This window comes from Athene cunicularia (genome assembly GCF_003259725.1).
Source record: "Athene cunicularia isolate RWA chromosome 1 unlocalized genomic scaffold, athCun1 chr1_part1, whole genome shotgun sequence".
Classification (NCBI taxonomy): Eukaryota; Metazoa; Chordata; class Aves; order Strigiformes; family Strigidae; genus Athene; species Athene cunicularia.
In genome coordinates, this window is record NW_020799091.1 from 84,889,695 (window position 1) to 84,907,167 (window position 17,473).

A 17,473-nucleotide genomic window follows, 5' to 3' on the forward strand; every position below is an offset into this window, starting at 1 on the left:
CCACTTCTCTTGTGCTTTTGCAGCTCATTAACTTAAAACACTTGTGATAGTCTATTTTGCAGTGATGATCTATTCATTACCTTCCAGTTTTCATAAATTTGTTTCTTTTTCGAATATTTGATGACTGGTTAGGATCAGTGTCTTTTTTTAATTGTGAAAACAGCTCATATGTCTTTGAAAAGTGTAAATGAGATGCTTTGTTTAGGTTTTATTTGTGTTTTCTGAATAATTGGAAGAACAGTGAAAATGAAACATCAGAGCTATTGTATGCTTTTGAGTAAGATGGGTGATCTCTAGGTGGTGCCATTGAACACTAGAAATTCAGGGGAAAAAATGCATTTGGTCAGAGAAGTTTTTCCTAAATAATGGCATTTTGGGCTTGATTTCTGGCATTTGTCTATGTTCACTTAAATATTTCCCTATTTTTCCATTTGTAGCATTAGTTCTAGGGCAGAACAGGTGAGAATTTTTACAGTACTATGTTTTGGTACAAGTCTTGGAACGGTATGAAACCCGTAAGTTGTAGCTGTAAGTAATGGTAATCTGTGTCAGACAGCAGTGGACACTCTGTTAATAGATATGATGAAGTCAGATTGATAGATAGTAACTTAACTACTATGTGACCCAGGCTGAGAAAATCAAAGCTTGTTCTCTGTGGTGAAAATCACTCTTGGTGTTCTGCAAGATAGAAGTGAAGGACGAAGAAAGGAATATATATATAAGGATCATCCCTTATATATAAATTGCAAGATTTCATACAGGAAAAAAAAATCTTGCTTTATATTCTCTGACTCTATATCAAAGAGATAAAAGTATGTATAGTGGAGTGGAGTTCTGGAATTTGTTTTGAATACAGCCTTTTTGATCTTGTGTAGAAATGTAGGACAAAGTATCTATATTCAGCAAAATAAATGCAAGTTCTAAATTGTAACAAAAAGCATATATGGTAAAGTTGGAATCAAAGACACTGTTTTTTCTTAAATCTTCAGAATTCAATGAGAGCTACAGTGGAATTGCATGAAGGTAAGAGAGAAACCTATCCATCGATCAAAACCTTAGTCACTTTGGGAAAAGAAGATCTATCTATTAAGGTAAGTGCCTAAAATTAATATGCAGCTTACAAACCTGCAAAGTTTAAAATAGTATGACTTGTAATTTGAAAAAGCAAATGACTTACTGTATCATTTCTGACACTTGGCTTTATCTTCATCAGGATAGAGTATTTTCAGTTGAAAAGGACCTACAGTGATCATTTAGTCCATCTGTCTGACCACTTCAGGGCTGACCAAAAGTTAAAGCATGTTGTTAAGGGCATTGTCCAAACGCCTCTTGAATGCTGACAGGCATGGGGCATCGACCACCTCTCTAAGAAGCCTGTTTCAGGGTTTGACCACCCCCTCAGTAAAGAAATGCTTCTTAATGTCCATTCTGAACCTCCCCTGACTGATACAGCTTTGAACCATTCCCCCACATCCTGTCACTGGATTCCAGGAAGAAGAGCTCAGCACCTTCCTCTCCACTTCCCTTCCTCAGGAAGCTGTAGAGAGCAGTGAGGTCACCCTTTGGCTCCTTTTTCTCCAAACTAGACAAACTCCAAGTCCTTAAGCTGCTCCTTTAATATTTCTGAAGTGATTTAGGTAATGCTGCTTAAGTTTTGCAGGTTTTTTTCAGAACATAACATTTAAAACTTAACTTTCCATTCCTTAGATAAGTGATCAAGGTGGAGGTGTACCTTTAAGAAAAATAGACAGATTGTTTAACTACATGTACTCAACAGCACCCAGGCCTAGTTTGGAACCCTCGAGAGCTGTGCCTTTGGTAAGCAATTGCCGTATGTATTTAAATGTCCCTTTGCACTATTCTGACTGTACATTTCCCTTCCCTTCAATCTGCTGGATCAGGTTTTTCATTGAAGAAATTGTTTATCATGTGTAATTCTATGCAGGTAAAACATACTGGAAGAAAATGGGTTCTGTTGTCATCAGTCTTTGGAATAGAAAATTGCTTTTCTTTGGTCTTGACATTATATTCTTGGAAACAAACATAAGCAAAACATTTTCAGAGGTTAATGACAGAATTTTTAGTGCTGTATTAGAGAGAAAGTGGATAACCTAAAGAGCTTCTCTTTGGTGTGTAAATTACTGTTTATCTAAGTTTCCTATAATAAATATTTTGAAGAGGTGAGCCACACTGTCAGAATTATAGCACTTGAGAAACACCTCTTGGTAATGCACAAGCTTATATTGAACTTTAAAAATTATTTTTATCTAAGTTAAGGACTGTAAAAACACATTAAAAAAAATCCTAAACCTGCATGTGATGTGAATGCTTTTGGTATATTCCTGTTCAGTTGGAGATATTTCATGTGATATTCCCTTCTCAAACGTATCAGGGTCAGATTTCAAACAAACAAAATTTCCTCATAGTTTCTGCTAAGCAGCGAATTATTTCAGTGTTGAATGCATAGACTAGCAAGCATTGTTTTTTAAATTATTATTTATGAATTATTAAGTTAGTTCATTGTGATAAAAATGATATAGCTACTGTTCCATTTAACTGGCTTTCAATAAGTGGATTGATACCGATACTGTATTCTTGCCTCTTCTTATCTTTACTCTCTATTGCTTCTGATGCAATCCTTTAAAAAAAGTTGATCCTTTAGAAAAATCCTGTAGAAAGTGTTGATTGTTTTGAGAAATTTCCTTTCCCTATTCAGGAACGCTCTCATCTAGTATGTTCTTAAGTGATTGTTTGTTTTCTTTTCCTGTGATACTTCTGTGCTTGAAGTGTCTTCAGTTAGCTAATAAAATGTGGTGCAGAGAGTATGTGACTATTTCTGATACAAATAACAGCGAACTGAGGGTAAAACCAGTTCTGAGTGGTTCAGAGATAATAAATTTCCTTTCGAACTTTTAGCAGAAGGTCTTTATGGTACTGCCTTAATCCACAGTTCATAACACAGGCATGTAAGCATATTGCATTCTTTTCACCAGTGTTTGATGCCACCACGATAGGTGGGAAACCCAGTTCCGTATCTGCATTGACTTGATACTAATCTTTCACAGCTCCTACCTCTACAACACATCTTAGTAATGTTTCAAACTTTTTGCTTTACTCATAGAAAATCTTCTTGAACGGGATGAGTGATAGGGAACAGGCCTTAATTCAAACAAACTTTTCTTTGCCAAGAATGGTAGAATCTTGATTCAGAATCTGCCCTTGTTCTGTCTCACTTTGATCAGCAATTTACTATATCAGCCTACAAGGGTTTCCTGAAACTTGTTCTCACTATAAACTTATACCTTGATTACCAGTTGTATTCACTATTAAAATGTCTCTTCTTTTGTGACTCTCAGATTGTAAAATGTGTTCATTTTAGGATTGACAATTCTTTTTTTCTTTCTGTGCATCTTTAGCAATGCATTCGTGTGTTTATTTCCTCATCTTCAAGACCACTTCCTTTGATTCTATGGCATTTATCATTAGTATTCTTCTACTGTACCCCATTTTCAAACCTCATTTTCCTCTTCAGTCTATATATCACTGTAGTCAGACCTGCAGAATCTGCCCCTCTCTTGTGAACCTGGCAGCTTTTGCCTTGTGAGCCTGATGGATGCCTGTACATGACTGAATGTTGAGAAGAGTTATTAAGCTCTATTATTTATATGTATGCGGAGAAGGAAAAACAGTCAAGAACTGGGATTCTGTGGCATATCTTTCTACTTTTCACTTAGCAGTCAAGCTTGACACATTACGTGTTGTGGCCCAGATTCAGTTTTAAAAACAATTACACTTTACTTTGTATGTCAGCCTAGAAATTAAATTCCTTCAACAGAAAGGTTCTGCATAAATCCTCTTCGAAGCTTGTATAGAGGGAGAATTCCTTTATTGCTTCATGTCAAAGACCAAGCCACTTAGGAATTATGGTGTTCCAGAAGGTAGGTAGGTCTGTGCTTGTGTCATTCTTGACTTCAGAATATTCTAAATCAAATTGCAGTGCAGTGTAGATAGATGTATTTTTCTGTTCTAACACTCTCTCCCCTTGTTATATGATCTCCTGTCTAGTTTATGAAACATTCATGGACTTGGAGAGGGGGAAGAGAGGGATGTCTTTGTTAATAGGTGAAAATACTTTCTTGGTGTCATTGCAAATGTTGTTTAAAAACTGCTGAGAAACCTTGTTACCATGGCAGCATTTGGATTCTAGCAGGGCTTGTGTTCATCTGTACTGCTATACACATAGTGGAAACGTTAGAAACACATGGTAATGTTTAATGATAATTAGGTTTTCTTAGAGAATTTAATGATGATTCTCTCTGGCAGCATTTGTTTATAGTAGGAGAAACATGGCTTAAATGAGGTTTAATTAAACCTGTAGACACTAATAACACAGAAATCTAATAATTTCCTTTTTGTATAATGCATACCGTAATATCTAATGGGAAACTGGCTCTAAAAGGTTTTGCTTTCTCAAGGCAGATGTGCCATCATTAACTATATTCTGTCCTCTAGGTCAAGCAAAGACCTATGTAGTAATTGCTTCTTGTTAATGGTCTTTTGCAAAATAGACCTTTTTCAGGGTCTTGCTTTAAGGTACTTGTCTGGGATCTGTTGTCTTCATATTTCTTGTGAGCTACCTGTTTTGGAAAATACCCTGAAGACAATGTAGAAAAGAGACTGACAGGAAACTTTTGGAAGAGAGCAGCATGAAATAATTATGTGGGCTAGCATAAAAATATTTTCCAGGTAGGATCAGGTGACAAACAGAAGTTAGGCATGGGTTTTAAGGAGGTGTAATTCTGGAGAGAGTTTTCAGAATTGCTTGAGACTGCACTTTATTGGAGTTATTCCTGGGGGTATGTACTACCTACAACCTGCCTTTCAGTTGCTGTGCTTTTTCATTTCTGTTATGTGTTTATCATCTGTTCTTCAGAAAAGATGCAAGTCAGCTTTTGGATTTTTTTTTTTTTTAGTTCTAAGTCAAATAACTTCATTTTTTTAGAAGTTAAGAAAAAAATGCATCTAGTTTCAAGACCAGATGTTTGAAAGTGATGCATGTGTCTCTAATGGGTGTCTTTGAGAATTAAGTTTTTAAAGCATACTGTTGTTTGAAAAAGTGCAGCTAAGCAACTGTTTTAACTCTGGAAATACACACTAATAACTATGACAAGCGGTGTGAGTAGAAAGAGCATCTTTGGCATTTCAGTTTCTCATTTTGCTCAGAATTTAACCAATTTAAGATAACTAAATTTAGACTTCCGTAAAAACAAAGCAAAGTATTTCTTGTAGAAATAGTAGATGACAGCAAGAGAATTTGTGATGAATACTGTTCTTTAATGTTCAACCCTCCCTCAAGGGATTTCTTGTGAGGTGATACCATTTATTAGCTGTATATAATGCTTGCAAGTCCTTCTTAGCCTTCTCTTTGTTGTATCATTTTGGGACTTTAAGATTCAGGGCATGATTCTCAGTTATCTGTCAAGTTGCCTTTGTAGGAGTATTGTAGTGGAATGAGTTTATTGGTTTTCCAAAATTTTAGGTGTCGTAATTCTTCTTGTAATCCACCCTTATAGAAAGTTGTATAACTCCATTGCATTGTATATCCGCCTTCCATTGCATTGTATATCCGCCTTCCATTGCATTGTATGTCTGTCTTGACAAATGCTTGTAGGTCTGGAATCCTTCCTTTATTGCTCTGAAGAGTCCTGAAAAATTCAGGCGGTGTGGTTTCAGGTGAATAATCAACCACTGTGATTCTCAGCAGATAGTCATCTGAAAAACTTGATGTGTAGACCAAAATCTTACTCCCTAGCTCAGTGAGGGAGACTTGGGTTTTTTTATAATTTTTTATGACAAGAATAGGTTGGAAAAGGTATCAAGCGTTGACCTTGTTGCAGCTATGGTTATGAATATTAGTGTTGTAAATTTAAAATCTAAAATTTTTACCTGTCAAGTCTATTATGCTTTGAAAATTCTATGATCTGTACAGGGTCTTAGTCCTCAGAGATCATTCAGTGCTGTGGAATCCTGGTTTCTTGTTAGATAGGTAAATAGCAAGGATTATTAGCATTGTATCGCTTTGTATGAAGTCATCTGCAGTAGTCTTCTGATCTCTGTTGCAGTATGGCATCAGCAATCACTTAGTGCTGTGACCTAGATGAAGTGAACAGAGTTGTGTCTTTCTTCTGTAGTCTCCTAAGTGTGGAGACATTTGAGAATAATAATCCTAGGCTTAGGGGAGAAAAAACGTCCTGTCAAAAATCTGATTTTTACCAAATATAGAAAGGAATGTTATAGCAGTGGTAATCATAGTGAGGAAAAAGTAGAGAGCATCCGTTCTTTGGTGATTGGAGTCCGCATGTACTGTATGTTATACCTCCATACCTTTTGGAGAAAGTGCAGAATGGGCAGGGTAGTCCTATTCCTCTGATATTTTTCCCCTTTCTGGACTTAAACTAAAAAAATTATGCCTGGGAAAAAAGCACATTTCTCAAAAAGCTGAATACCAGCTTAGTGTAGGCTGAGTAATAAAGGAAAGCTTGAAAAGTAATTTGATGCAAATCTAATATTTAGGTATCTCCCGTATTATAAATAATTGCAGTGATCTGTTGCTTTTTTTAAAACTTTCCATCATGTTTTTCCTTTTGTTTTCTTGTTTCTGTAGGCTGGTTTTGGCTATGGCTTGCCAATTTCTCGGCTGTATGCTAGGTACTTTCAAGGTGACCTTAAACTCTACTCAATGGAAGGCGTTGGTTCAGATGCTGTAATTTATTTGAAGGTATGAATTTGATCCTTTTATAGCTAGTAATGCGTTGCAGTTTGTTTATACCAGGCTGAATAACTGAACTTTCTCTCTTCAACTTGTTTTCAAATTTGTAATTGCTATCTTAGTTATATTTTATCAAAATCAGTTACACAGAATCCTAAAATCCAAGGTTATAAATATTAATCTGGCACGAATACTAGTTAGTTTGCTTTGATTTTTTTTTTTTTTTCAGTCCGCTGTGTTGGATCTTTTAATTTTCTTAATCTGTTCCCAGTGCTGCATTTTCAAAGAAGTGTGTGATGAGAGAGAGTTTTGGTTAATATTTTTCGATTCTAAAAGTTTTGACCACAATAAAACTGAGAAGACTATTGACTAACTCCTGACTAATATATATATATTTTTTTTATTCCATGCAGTTCTTGACCTTTGTGCAATAGGCTGTATTGATCATGTTGTCATTTTTCTGGGAGATCCCAGGCTACTCAGGGGCTTAAGGCTGAAACTAGGTGCTTGAATTTCATCGGGAAATTGAAAAGAATGTAGCATGTAGCTCATGTGCAGGCCATTGACAGCGCTGTCACTGTGCCAAGGCATTGTATGTAGGGAGTGAGTTGTGGAATCCTGTGCTAACGTCTGTCTCTGGTGCGTTTAATCCTGTGCATGTATGTGTGGAGGAAAAAGGTATGGGCTTCCTCAGAGGAAAAAGGCATGGTAATGAACTGGATTAGATCAGTGCTCACAAATCAGTGTGCTGGCAGGGTCCAAGATGGTTGAAGTGAAATTTTTCTGTCTTTGTATCCCTGGAAAGAAGGGAAGTATTTTAAAGTGCTAGTACTTTGACTGTGACTAGAGTGATTAGTCACAGCTAAACTACTTTCAAAATAGTATTGTGACATGTTAACACTTGGATAATTGAGACACTTGTTCAATACAGAGACGCTTGTTCAATACAGAAGTTTGTAACTGTAAAACTCCCCAGAGTATCATCTTGCTCTTGGTATCTCTAATGATAATTTCCATTGCTTTTGTTTTTCCATAGGCCCTTTCAAGTGAATCATTTGAAAGACTTCCTGTTTTTAATAAGTCAGCATGGCGACACTACAAGACCACACCTGAAGCAGATGACTGGAGCAATCCTAGCAGTGAACCAAGGGATGCTTCTAAATATAAAGCTAATCGATAATTTGCCACCTTTTGTCTCTGTTAGAGATGACCTCTGCGTTCAGTATAAAGTCTCTGCTTTGTTCCAAAATCCTTCAAACCACAATAGCTAATTGTCTCCAAACAAAGACCTAATCAGGGCATTGAAAAATACTAAGAACAAAGTGATGATTGGGACTTAAAGGAAGGCACTAAGCACGTTTGGTATGTGAATCCTGTCTACTTCACCAGAATATGCTTGGTTCCTTCAGTCATGCATTGACAAAAGGGATTGCACTGTGATTGCACTTACGAATAAAATGTTGTAACAAAAAGATACTATTTGAACTGCCAATTTTTATTCCAATATAAGGATTGGCAAAGATGTGCAGAATCCCTTTAAAATGGTGAATAGTATCTTGCACAGCAATATGGCGTAAGAGAAAACTTCTAATGCAGTTAAACATACGCTCTGAAAATCCACTCTTTGCTGCATTTTATATTGCACAGTGTCACCTGTTACAGAAAATCCCTTTGAGCTCTTCAGATCTTTTATCTAATGAGCTTATAAATATGTAGTTCTGCAAAGGATTGTGCAGCTTTAAACTGATGCTTTTCCCAGTTTCCCAAACCCATTTGTCAAGTGCATACAAAAATTATGTTGTTACAAGACATTGGGACTTCCACTTCTTGGTATGCACCTTAATGATTTCACTAACCCAGAAATGCATTTCTATACATTTTTCCTAGTTTTGAGGAAAGATCATAAGTGGTTAGATCATCTCTCCATCCGGGAAATACTGTCAATACAGGGGCAGGGGGTAATTCCATTTCATGTTTATTGCCTATGATTTGTTGGGGGATGGGGAGGGGAGAGAAATGCTGAAAGGCCGGACAGCCCGTCATACAAATGAATTTGCCTTAAGAGTGTTGGTTGCTTGGAACCTGATTAGTTTAAATCCTGTAAATAGTTTGCAAAGTTATTTATATATTCAATGTCTGACTATAGTCTGGTAATCTGAATTTGTAGTGTATATAAAGATGTTGTACACCAGCTTTTGGAAAGCGTCATTGGTCTAAATACATGAAACTGGAAATATCATAGAAATGGGAGGGACAAAACATAGCTGGTACCTGATTTAAGGGGGGGAGAAAAACAAAGAGAAAAAACCCTAAGTACTTACCCCTTAAATGTGCTGTAAAGGTTATTTCAGATTATTAGGAAACTGTTCTTCACCAAGTCTTTGCCAAATACTGTTTCTGATATTATGGCCTTTCAGAAAGATTTGTGAAATTTAGAAGTTCTGGTGACATCCTAGCCATGGGAATAAAGTAGATGAGTTGTAAGCAACTCTGATGCACCTTCAGTTTCTCTTAGGTATTTAGATATTTTTTTGAAAGGTACTGCAGATTTTAGCATGGAAAAATGAAACTTGTTTACTGAAACTTTAGGGGAACTGTCCCTTTTGTCCTCCTGATATTTATTTTTATAAAGAACTGATCTGTTTGGCAAACAGGGAAAAGTTGAGGAATTCCTAGGTATTTTTTAAAAAATGTTGGTTTGACTTAACAGTAATACTTTGCACTTAGGTAGCACGTTTCGTCAAAGGATTACAAAGTGCTTTGAGCAATAAACTCCATATAGCCCTGTTTCTGAGGAGTCAGAGTCCTTACCTTGCAAACCCTTGCTCTTACCTGTTGCAGTCAGTTCAAGAATTTTTACTTGAATAGTTCACAAGTTTGCAGGGCTTGAGGTTCTGCGGGCTCTACTACACTGTACAGATAAGTAGTGTTGGAGCACCAGGTTGTTTTAAGGCTTTCTCACAGGCATCTCTGCAGAGCGCTGCCATACTGGTCAGAGATGGAAATAACCTGGACGGCTGCTGAAGGCTGTCTGACCCATTAGCTGGGCAGTGGTGCCCTTCTGCGGCCCCTCTGCCCGCAGGTAGGAAGGAGGAGCATGTGGATGGGGCTGTCCTCCTTGTTCCTGAACTGGGCTCATTTGACCCTGGCTAGGGGAGGGTGTAACACGTGGTCTCCAGAGCAATAATTTCCCATGACTGCAGGCACTGCTGCAGAGAAGGCAAATTGCTATTCAAGCAATACAGTGATGCTGCTGGGGTGAAATCAGAGTAATCATTTGACTGAAACACCAGTTGGAAGTCACATCTACTAAAATTTAGTCACTTCTGCTCTCACTCATAACTTCTTACTGTTCTTTAAATTCACTTCAAGTTGTGTATGCTTTCTAGTAATGGCAGAGGAGAGCTTGCTTAAAAATAGAAATTTGTGATGAAACTGCTATTTTCCCAGTTGCGTGTGGTCAGTTTTTCCTAGAACATTACCTAAAACATTCCAAGGAGTAAGTTTGTTTAAGAAGCTGAGTTTCAGCTTTTGTTAGCAATCATATTTTGTGGTAGTAAACCCTGACCTGGTGCTTCTTTTTGACTGTCTCCTTATACATAAAGAGGAGGGGAAACAAAGTTTAAAAAAAGGATGCCTGGCATATTGAACTTGTTTTCATGAAGTGAATATAAACCATGGAAGCAAGTGAATGAAAGCTGAAGATACCATGGAGGATGTTATGGTATATGAGTAATTTCACTCCTTTATTCACAAAAACCTGCTGGCTTTCAGTACTGAAGGGTCTAGTACTTGAAAACTTGAAGTCCCCTGAAATGACACCTATTTTCAAGAACACTGAGCATGTACAGACAGCTCAAAGCAGGAAGACGGAGCACAAAGAATGCATTTTTTTCCATTTCCCAAGGTCTGTTCATGGGCATTATGGTGAACATAAGCAGAAGCAACTTTTCTCCTCTCCAACCTTGTTTAGGCAGCCTGTGCTTTAGTAGTGATGCTGGGTATGCCATAAATCATTCCTCGCTCATTGTCCTCATGCCACATTTCTTCTACATAGGGGTATTAGTCTGAAAACAGTCTTGAGAAACAAAAGCAGCAAAACTTTGATTAGAAGAGAGTTTTTTCAATGGGTATGCCTGCAAAATGAAGGTGGATGGGGTTTTAATATGGCTAGTTTAACTACAGTTACTTCTACCTTTGACAGGAATCTGTTACAACTATTTGTTTTGATATCTTGGGGCTGTTAATTCCTGACTTTCTGATGATATAAAAAGTATATTTCTTTTTTATGGATTTCACATATATGGCCTGCTAATGTTATTGCAACCTGCTTGTCTTGAGTTACAAGACACATAATTAGAAGAAATGCTTTCATTGAAAATGCTTCCTATCTGTTGTGTTTAGTGATTAATAGAAACAAACTGAGCAAGAGATGTTGACTCCTCCATTCTTCCTGAGAATTCACAAACAACTTCTATATGTTTTAGTGTAACAAATGGTTTAACATTTTTGTCCAGTGTGCATTTTTCTGGTGTATGTCTTGAACGTAATCTTATTAATCTCCTGCCTAGTTTAATATTAGTAGATACTGAAGTCTTTCCAACTCTACGTATTTGTGCTCCCTGCTTTTCTAGGCTTTGTTTTGAGACTAACAAGGTGTTTTTCAGAGTCAGCACTTGATGAGAAATATTCAGAAGATAGTGAAATGCTTCTTTTGCAACTCAAATGTGTAGTCTTTGCCTCTGTACTTTACTGTGATGACCTAAGATAGTACTGAGAAACTCTTGGTCCTGCTGCAGTTTGTGCTACCTCCTGGACAGTGTTTCTAGCAGGTCACTTGACACATACTTAAAGAATATGGATATTAATTGTAGTGTTCTTGGAAAACTCGAGCTACTTTTTGGCTGGGTAAACTACACTTGCTGCTCTAACTGGGTAACACACTTTTCCTTGTCCTCAGTGGCATGTAGAATATGCTTTGAAACAGCTGTTCACTTGCTCTAAAAAGTGAGCAAAAAGGATCTTTCAGTGTAGTGCAATCTTCTATTCACCTGCACCCAAACCTAGTATTTAGAGTGAAGTCTTGACCTCATTGATATGGAAGACATATCCCACCCCCACACATACACCCTTTTAATAAGCACTTCTAGATCCATATGTGTTAAGTGCTACAAAGTGCAAAGTGGTCTTGAGTGATATAAATAATTTTGTAGAAAACAGCCTAAATGTTTATTGTTTATCTCTTGAGGATAACCATGTCTGATTGTGTGGTGTTTGGTTTCCTTGCATGTTTCCTCGGTTGCCATATAGATGCTGTAATTTCTAATAGCTCTTCATCTCTTCTCCTGACGTACTCACCTGCCTGTGAATTAATGTATATAAACATGTTTTTGCAGAACTTAAGAGAATATGATGGCACATGACAGAACGATGTATTACTGAGCTCAAAGGTGAGTTTATTCACAGTGAGGAACATGGTTATAAATTGTGTAGCAACTTCAGGGCTGAATCTTGCAAATATTTGCACAAGTAAACAGTGTATGAGAGTAATCTCACTTAAATGAATCTGTTTGCAGGATCAGGATTTACGCTGTTGACATTAATTTAAAACAATGAAGACTTGTGTATCTGAAGTGGCTTTCTAATTACAAATAAATAAAATTTGAAGTTCGTATGCTTTAATTGCAGTACTATGTTGCCTTAAAAGATCTCAGAAATTGGCATAGAGAATTTGTTTCTTAAATCCTGAGATTGATTTATTTAATGTAGGATTGATGTTTGTGATAATTCTAACAGATTGGTATTAATCGATTTATTAAAATTTTCCCTTTGAGTTGGATATTGCCAAGAGGTGCCAGATTGACAGTCCTTTGAAATTCATACCTCTGTAGATCCTTTCAGGCCATGGCGGGGCATGTTTCCAAGGGGGGCACTATCAGTGCTCTCAGCTCTGCAGCAAGGACTGTCCTTCTGTGAGGGACCTGCTAGCTGTTTCACGCTTGCCATCTCTGATGAACTGTTCCCAGTGCTAAACTTGTATTGGGTTGTATCGTGTGAGTTTCTGATGTGGGTGGAGATCAAGTCAGTTTGTTCCCGACACTGGTTGGGGGGCAGAACTCTTACTGGTGAGCTAGCCTCTGTTGCAGCTGGTGTCCAAGAGGGAAAGAAGTCTCATGTTGTCTTTCCCCTGAGGTGGCATCATTTGAATCAACTGAACCTATAGTGGAAGAGAGGGAAGCTAATTTTTCATGAGATTACTTGGTGATGTTTTAAATTTGAGTCTTCTGTAACTTGTGCTGGAATTGATTCTAGTCCAATACCAGTGTTTATAATTTGTATATACTCTATTTTCCTTTTTTCTTTGTTTTGCTAAGAGTAATATGTAAAAGCCACACGGTGACATTGAGGGACTGGTTTGTTTTCACAGACTTGGATCTTAGTTTGTGAAGCAGCCCAAGGTCAACTTCACACATGTCAACAGAGGGACACCCTCCACTGCAGTTGGGAGCTCAGAGTAATTTTAGATAGAAGTGTTTTTCTTTGCCTGTTTTGTCACAAAGCTGTTTGAAATTTTCTGTGGAAGCATATATTTGAGCATTTCCATGTCCGTCACCCTTCACCCCCCTGAGATTTATTATTAAAATCTCACACATAATCTATTTTTTAAGTTGGTTCTAGACCTGTATATACAAATGCAATTGCTTCTGTATTGTATTACTCTGATTTTCAGGTACATTTAATCTGATCCAGTTTATATCAGATTTCCAGGTAGATTAAGACTTTAAAACTTTTAATGTATTTCATAAAATACACTAGTTTTCATTCCAAAGTTACCTTTCAGTGATTCTTGTGGCAAGACTTGATTTGTTTTTAAAAAGATAAAATTACATCCTAACATAGCTGAACCTCACAATTCTTGATTTTGCTATTATGCCAAGGATCTGATACCAAAATATTTACAAAGATGGTTGTATGGAAAACAACTTGATTTGAGCAGAAAAATTGAAACATAAGAATTTTTTTGCTGATTGCAGATCTGAAGATGTCTCTTCCTACAAAATAATGGCACTGCAAAAGCATTTGTGGGAGGCTGGCTTCTTGAAAAACTAATCACTACAGATATTACTCTAGGTCCATCACTTCTGCAAATGTTTTTTTATGTTATTCCTTTCTCTACACAGATAAGCTCCCTGGTTTCTGTAGGTTTGTAGCTTGAGGCAGGAGTGGGGAAGTGAGGGAGTACAGGTGGGAATGTGTACCTGTAGTATTCTGGAAAACTTAATTTTCCAGAACTTAATTTTCTCTTTTGTAGTCTAAGAGAATTGGGTTAACCTAGTGACTTTTGCTTTACTTTTTTAAACTAGTATTCACTGCTCCTTTCTCAGAACACTGAGGTAAGAAAAGTTTGGGCCTTTTACTCAGGACCGATTGGACGTGGCTGTGAGCAACTTGGTCTAGTGGAAGGTGTCCCTGCCCACGGCAGGGAGGTTGGAACTAGGTGATCTTTAAGGTCCCTTCCAACCCAAACCGTTCTGTGATTCTTCCAACTCAAGCTGTTCTATGATTCTTATGATTCTATGGTCTAGAAACGGCTGTTTCTGAATAACTGCCTAAAATAGAAAATCACTGGCAAGAACCCAAGATTTTTCTTTTATCACTTTCATAGGGGAATCCAGAAAGTTAAAGAGCATTAAGTTGAAACAATTATAAATGAAACTTACTTGGTGGCTGGGAATTTGGCCTTTTGAAAATACGAAGTAATATTTTTAAAAAATGAGCTTTGTTTCATATTCTCCAAATGCTTGGTGTTAAGGGAACACACAGGTTTATAAGCAGAAAAGGTATTAGCATTGCCAAACATTGAGCTGAATCAGTTTTGGTGCCATCCATGTGCTATGTGTGTTTCAAACTTCACTAGAATTCAGCTAGACTATTGTGGGTTTGTGAACCATTTTGTTATAGAAGTGTATGGTGGTTTTGCCTTTGGTTTTATAGCCCTTAGTGTTGATCAAGACTTAGTTCATTGATTTAATAATTGATCGGTTTAATATATCGATGCAAGTGACAGAACGGAGTGTTTAACCCCTTGAATGACCACTGTTAGTGTGGTAGCAGCAGCACAGCTTCCCAGCACTTCAGGCTGCTGGTTTGCAGACGTACAGGATTTAGAGGGACCAAATTCAGTGAGACATTGAAGGTAGGGATTGAGCTACCTATCTTGGCAGTGCTGATGCTTCCTTTGAATTGAACAGAGATGAAGCCTACAGTTTTAACACCTCCTAATATTTCTGTGGAGTGTGACATTTCCTTTAACGTTCAGTATTATTAAGGATTGCCTCCAATTCTTCCTTGCTGCTTGGGGTTCTTGATTTCCTGATGTGGAAGCAGCAGAAGCTCCTACAGTGGTTTAGGACCAAAAGTGAGTTATTGGGGAATTCTGAAACTCCAGTATCCGATTGTTCTGGGTATGTCAGCATGGTTTGTCACCACACGTTATTTTCTTAGAGCCTGTGAGCACCTTTTGGGTTTGTGGTTTTTCTGCTATATAAATCTCCCTAAAGCTAAAGTTTCTAGGATTATTCTTGACACCTGAAATATCTAAAATAACACCCCAAGGCGTCTACCTTGAAATTTTTTCAGCTTTCCATAAAGTTTTATATGTGTTCATAACTTATTCAAGAAAATGAAAAAACAAAGTTTCTTACCAAGCAATTCCAGAGCAGGAAAATGCCTGGAGACCCAGCCTGCTTGACTCATTAACTTTCTTAAGTAATAAATGAGGCTCCAGATGGTCAGATTTTTGCTAGAACTGAGATAATTTCCTTTCAGATCAGTTTATTTTAAAACTTCAGATGGGAAGAAATCTGTGTTGTACTTTCTTGCTGTTTACCATTTGCCACGATAGGATGTTCACAGGAGCTGAGTGGTTAAGTAGCTCAAAATTTCAAAATCTGCCAGTAGAATATGAAGCAACTAGTTGCAGCAGCAGTAGTATAATGAAGATTTATGGCTCTGGGACATGGGCTTATGTGGAAGAGCTATTTGTAATAGGCGATCAGTTTCTCATTATACAGTTTATGTCTTTTTTAGACTTGTAGACTCATGCAGTACTTCAATTTGTTAATTTCAGTAGAAAGAGAAGTCTTGCAGTAGACAGGTTTTTTAAATGAAATCTGGCATGCAAAACATGTCAGGCATGCTTAATAGGAAAAAGTAAACATTTTTTTTGTCAGATCAGTTTATATTCATCATCTAACTCAGAGCTTGTTTTTACTTTAAGCTTTTGTACCATCTCCTCTAGTACCAAGAATAAAATTGTGTGTAGTAACTAATGCCTGCTCTATTTTGTCTAAGAGCATTAGCTGTTTAGAAACCTTGTTACAGCAATCCGAAAACCCTTCTTTATCTAGTGTCTTGGATCGTTTTTTGTCTTTCTAGTGTCTCCTAGTCCAAGGCAACAGGCATGTTGCTTTGCTTCTACTAAAGTGCAACTAGGAGACATCGTTTGGCATTTTTAAGATGATTTTCCTTCTTGATCTGCACTGTGGATTCTTTTCTGGAAATTAATAAATGAGCAGGTACCTTTAAATAATGCTGATTTAAAGACTTTTTTTGAAGAATTCAGTCCTGCCAGGTTTCAAGGTCACATGTTGACTGAGTTTTGGTATTAGAAAGCTTTAAAAGTACAGCTTCATTAAAACTTTCTTGTGGTTATGGAAACTGATCCCTGCTTGCACTGTTTTGAGATGTCAGTTATTAAAATGTGGGAGCCCTCCTAGAAGACTTGAGGTTGTTGGTGGCGTGCGTGGCTTCCCCTGCACTTTGTGAGCACTTCCCTTGCCTTTCACTTTGCTCTTTGTTCTTATGTTAAAAGTCTCTTCATAGATACAAGAATATTTGATATAATTCCTGGGGCTGATTAGCCCTTTAGATTTGCATTCAGGTAAAGGAACCTGGGGTTTTGTGTGTGCAAGTCGTGGCTGTGTGGTAGTTTCTATGTCTCTGGATGTTGGTGGATAAGTTTTACCACTCGGGAAACAATATTCTTTCCTTCTTTATTTTCAGATGTGGGTGTCTTTCAGTAAACAGGTGTCCACAGTCAGTACGATGCAGTATGCTTGAAAACTATCCCCTATATTATGGACTAAGTAAAATGACCTGGTTCTTTATGTTATAATGTACAAATTTACCAGCTTTATGAAATATTTTGCAAGTAGCTAGTTGTGATGGATGAAGAGGTTGGAGTTATGCTTTGTTATGGTATACTTAAATACATTTTGTCTTCCTGCTACTCTGTGCACTTAATGATGGAGAATGCTGGCTTGCTAAACATTGTGTCTTACAGCAAGAGAACTTCTATATTTCTTATTTTTAATGGCATATGAAAGTATTTTATCAAGGTGCTTGATACATAACTGTCAGTGCTCAAGTATAACATTGATCTCTAAATTTTTGTTTCTTGATAAAACATTTGAATAGTTGGGTATAACAGGTAAAAAGATCATCTTGGGCGCTTCCCTGTAGATATAATTTCATTCAGTTAATGAGTGAAGTCAGTTCTGCAGATGGCATGGTAGTACCACCACTCTGCATAATGGCTTACTGCATTTTGATTAGCTTCTATGTAGTTTATGTTCTTAATGACAAATTGACTTGAACTGACAGAAACTGGAAGTCAAAAGGTGTCAGAATAGAGGTGTTTGA

General features: G+C 37.2%; 1 protein-coding gene across 2 annotated transcripts in view; it reads left to right on the forward strand.

Annotated features, from left to right (window-relative positions):
- PDK3 (pyruvate dehydrogenase kinase 3) overlaps positions 1–10,401 on the forward strand; it is a 58,079-nt gene extending 47,678 nt beyond the window's left edge. For both annotated transcript variants that reach the window (XM_026848307.1, XM_026848318.1), the window contains exons 8-11: positions 990–1,091; positions 1,708–1,818; positions 6,665–6,778; positions 7,806–10,401. In XM_026848307.1, the coding sequence (XP_026704108.1) occupies positions 990–1,091; positions 1,708–1,818; positions 6,665–6,778; positions 7,806–7,949 (471 nt within the window). In that variant the 3' untranslated portion in view covers positions 7,950–10,401. The remainder of the gene's footprint in view (positions 1–989; positions 1,092–1,707; positions 1,819–6,664; positions 6,779–7,805) is intronic.
- The last annotated feature ends 7,072 nt before the right edge of the window (positions 10,402–17,473 follow it).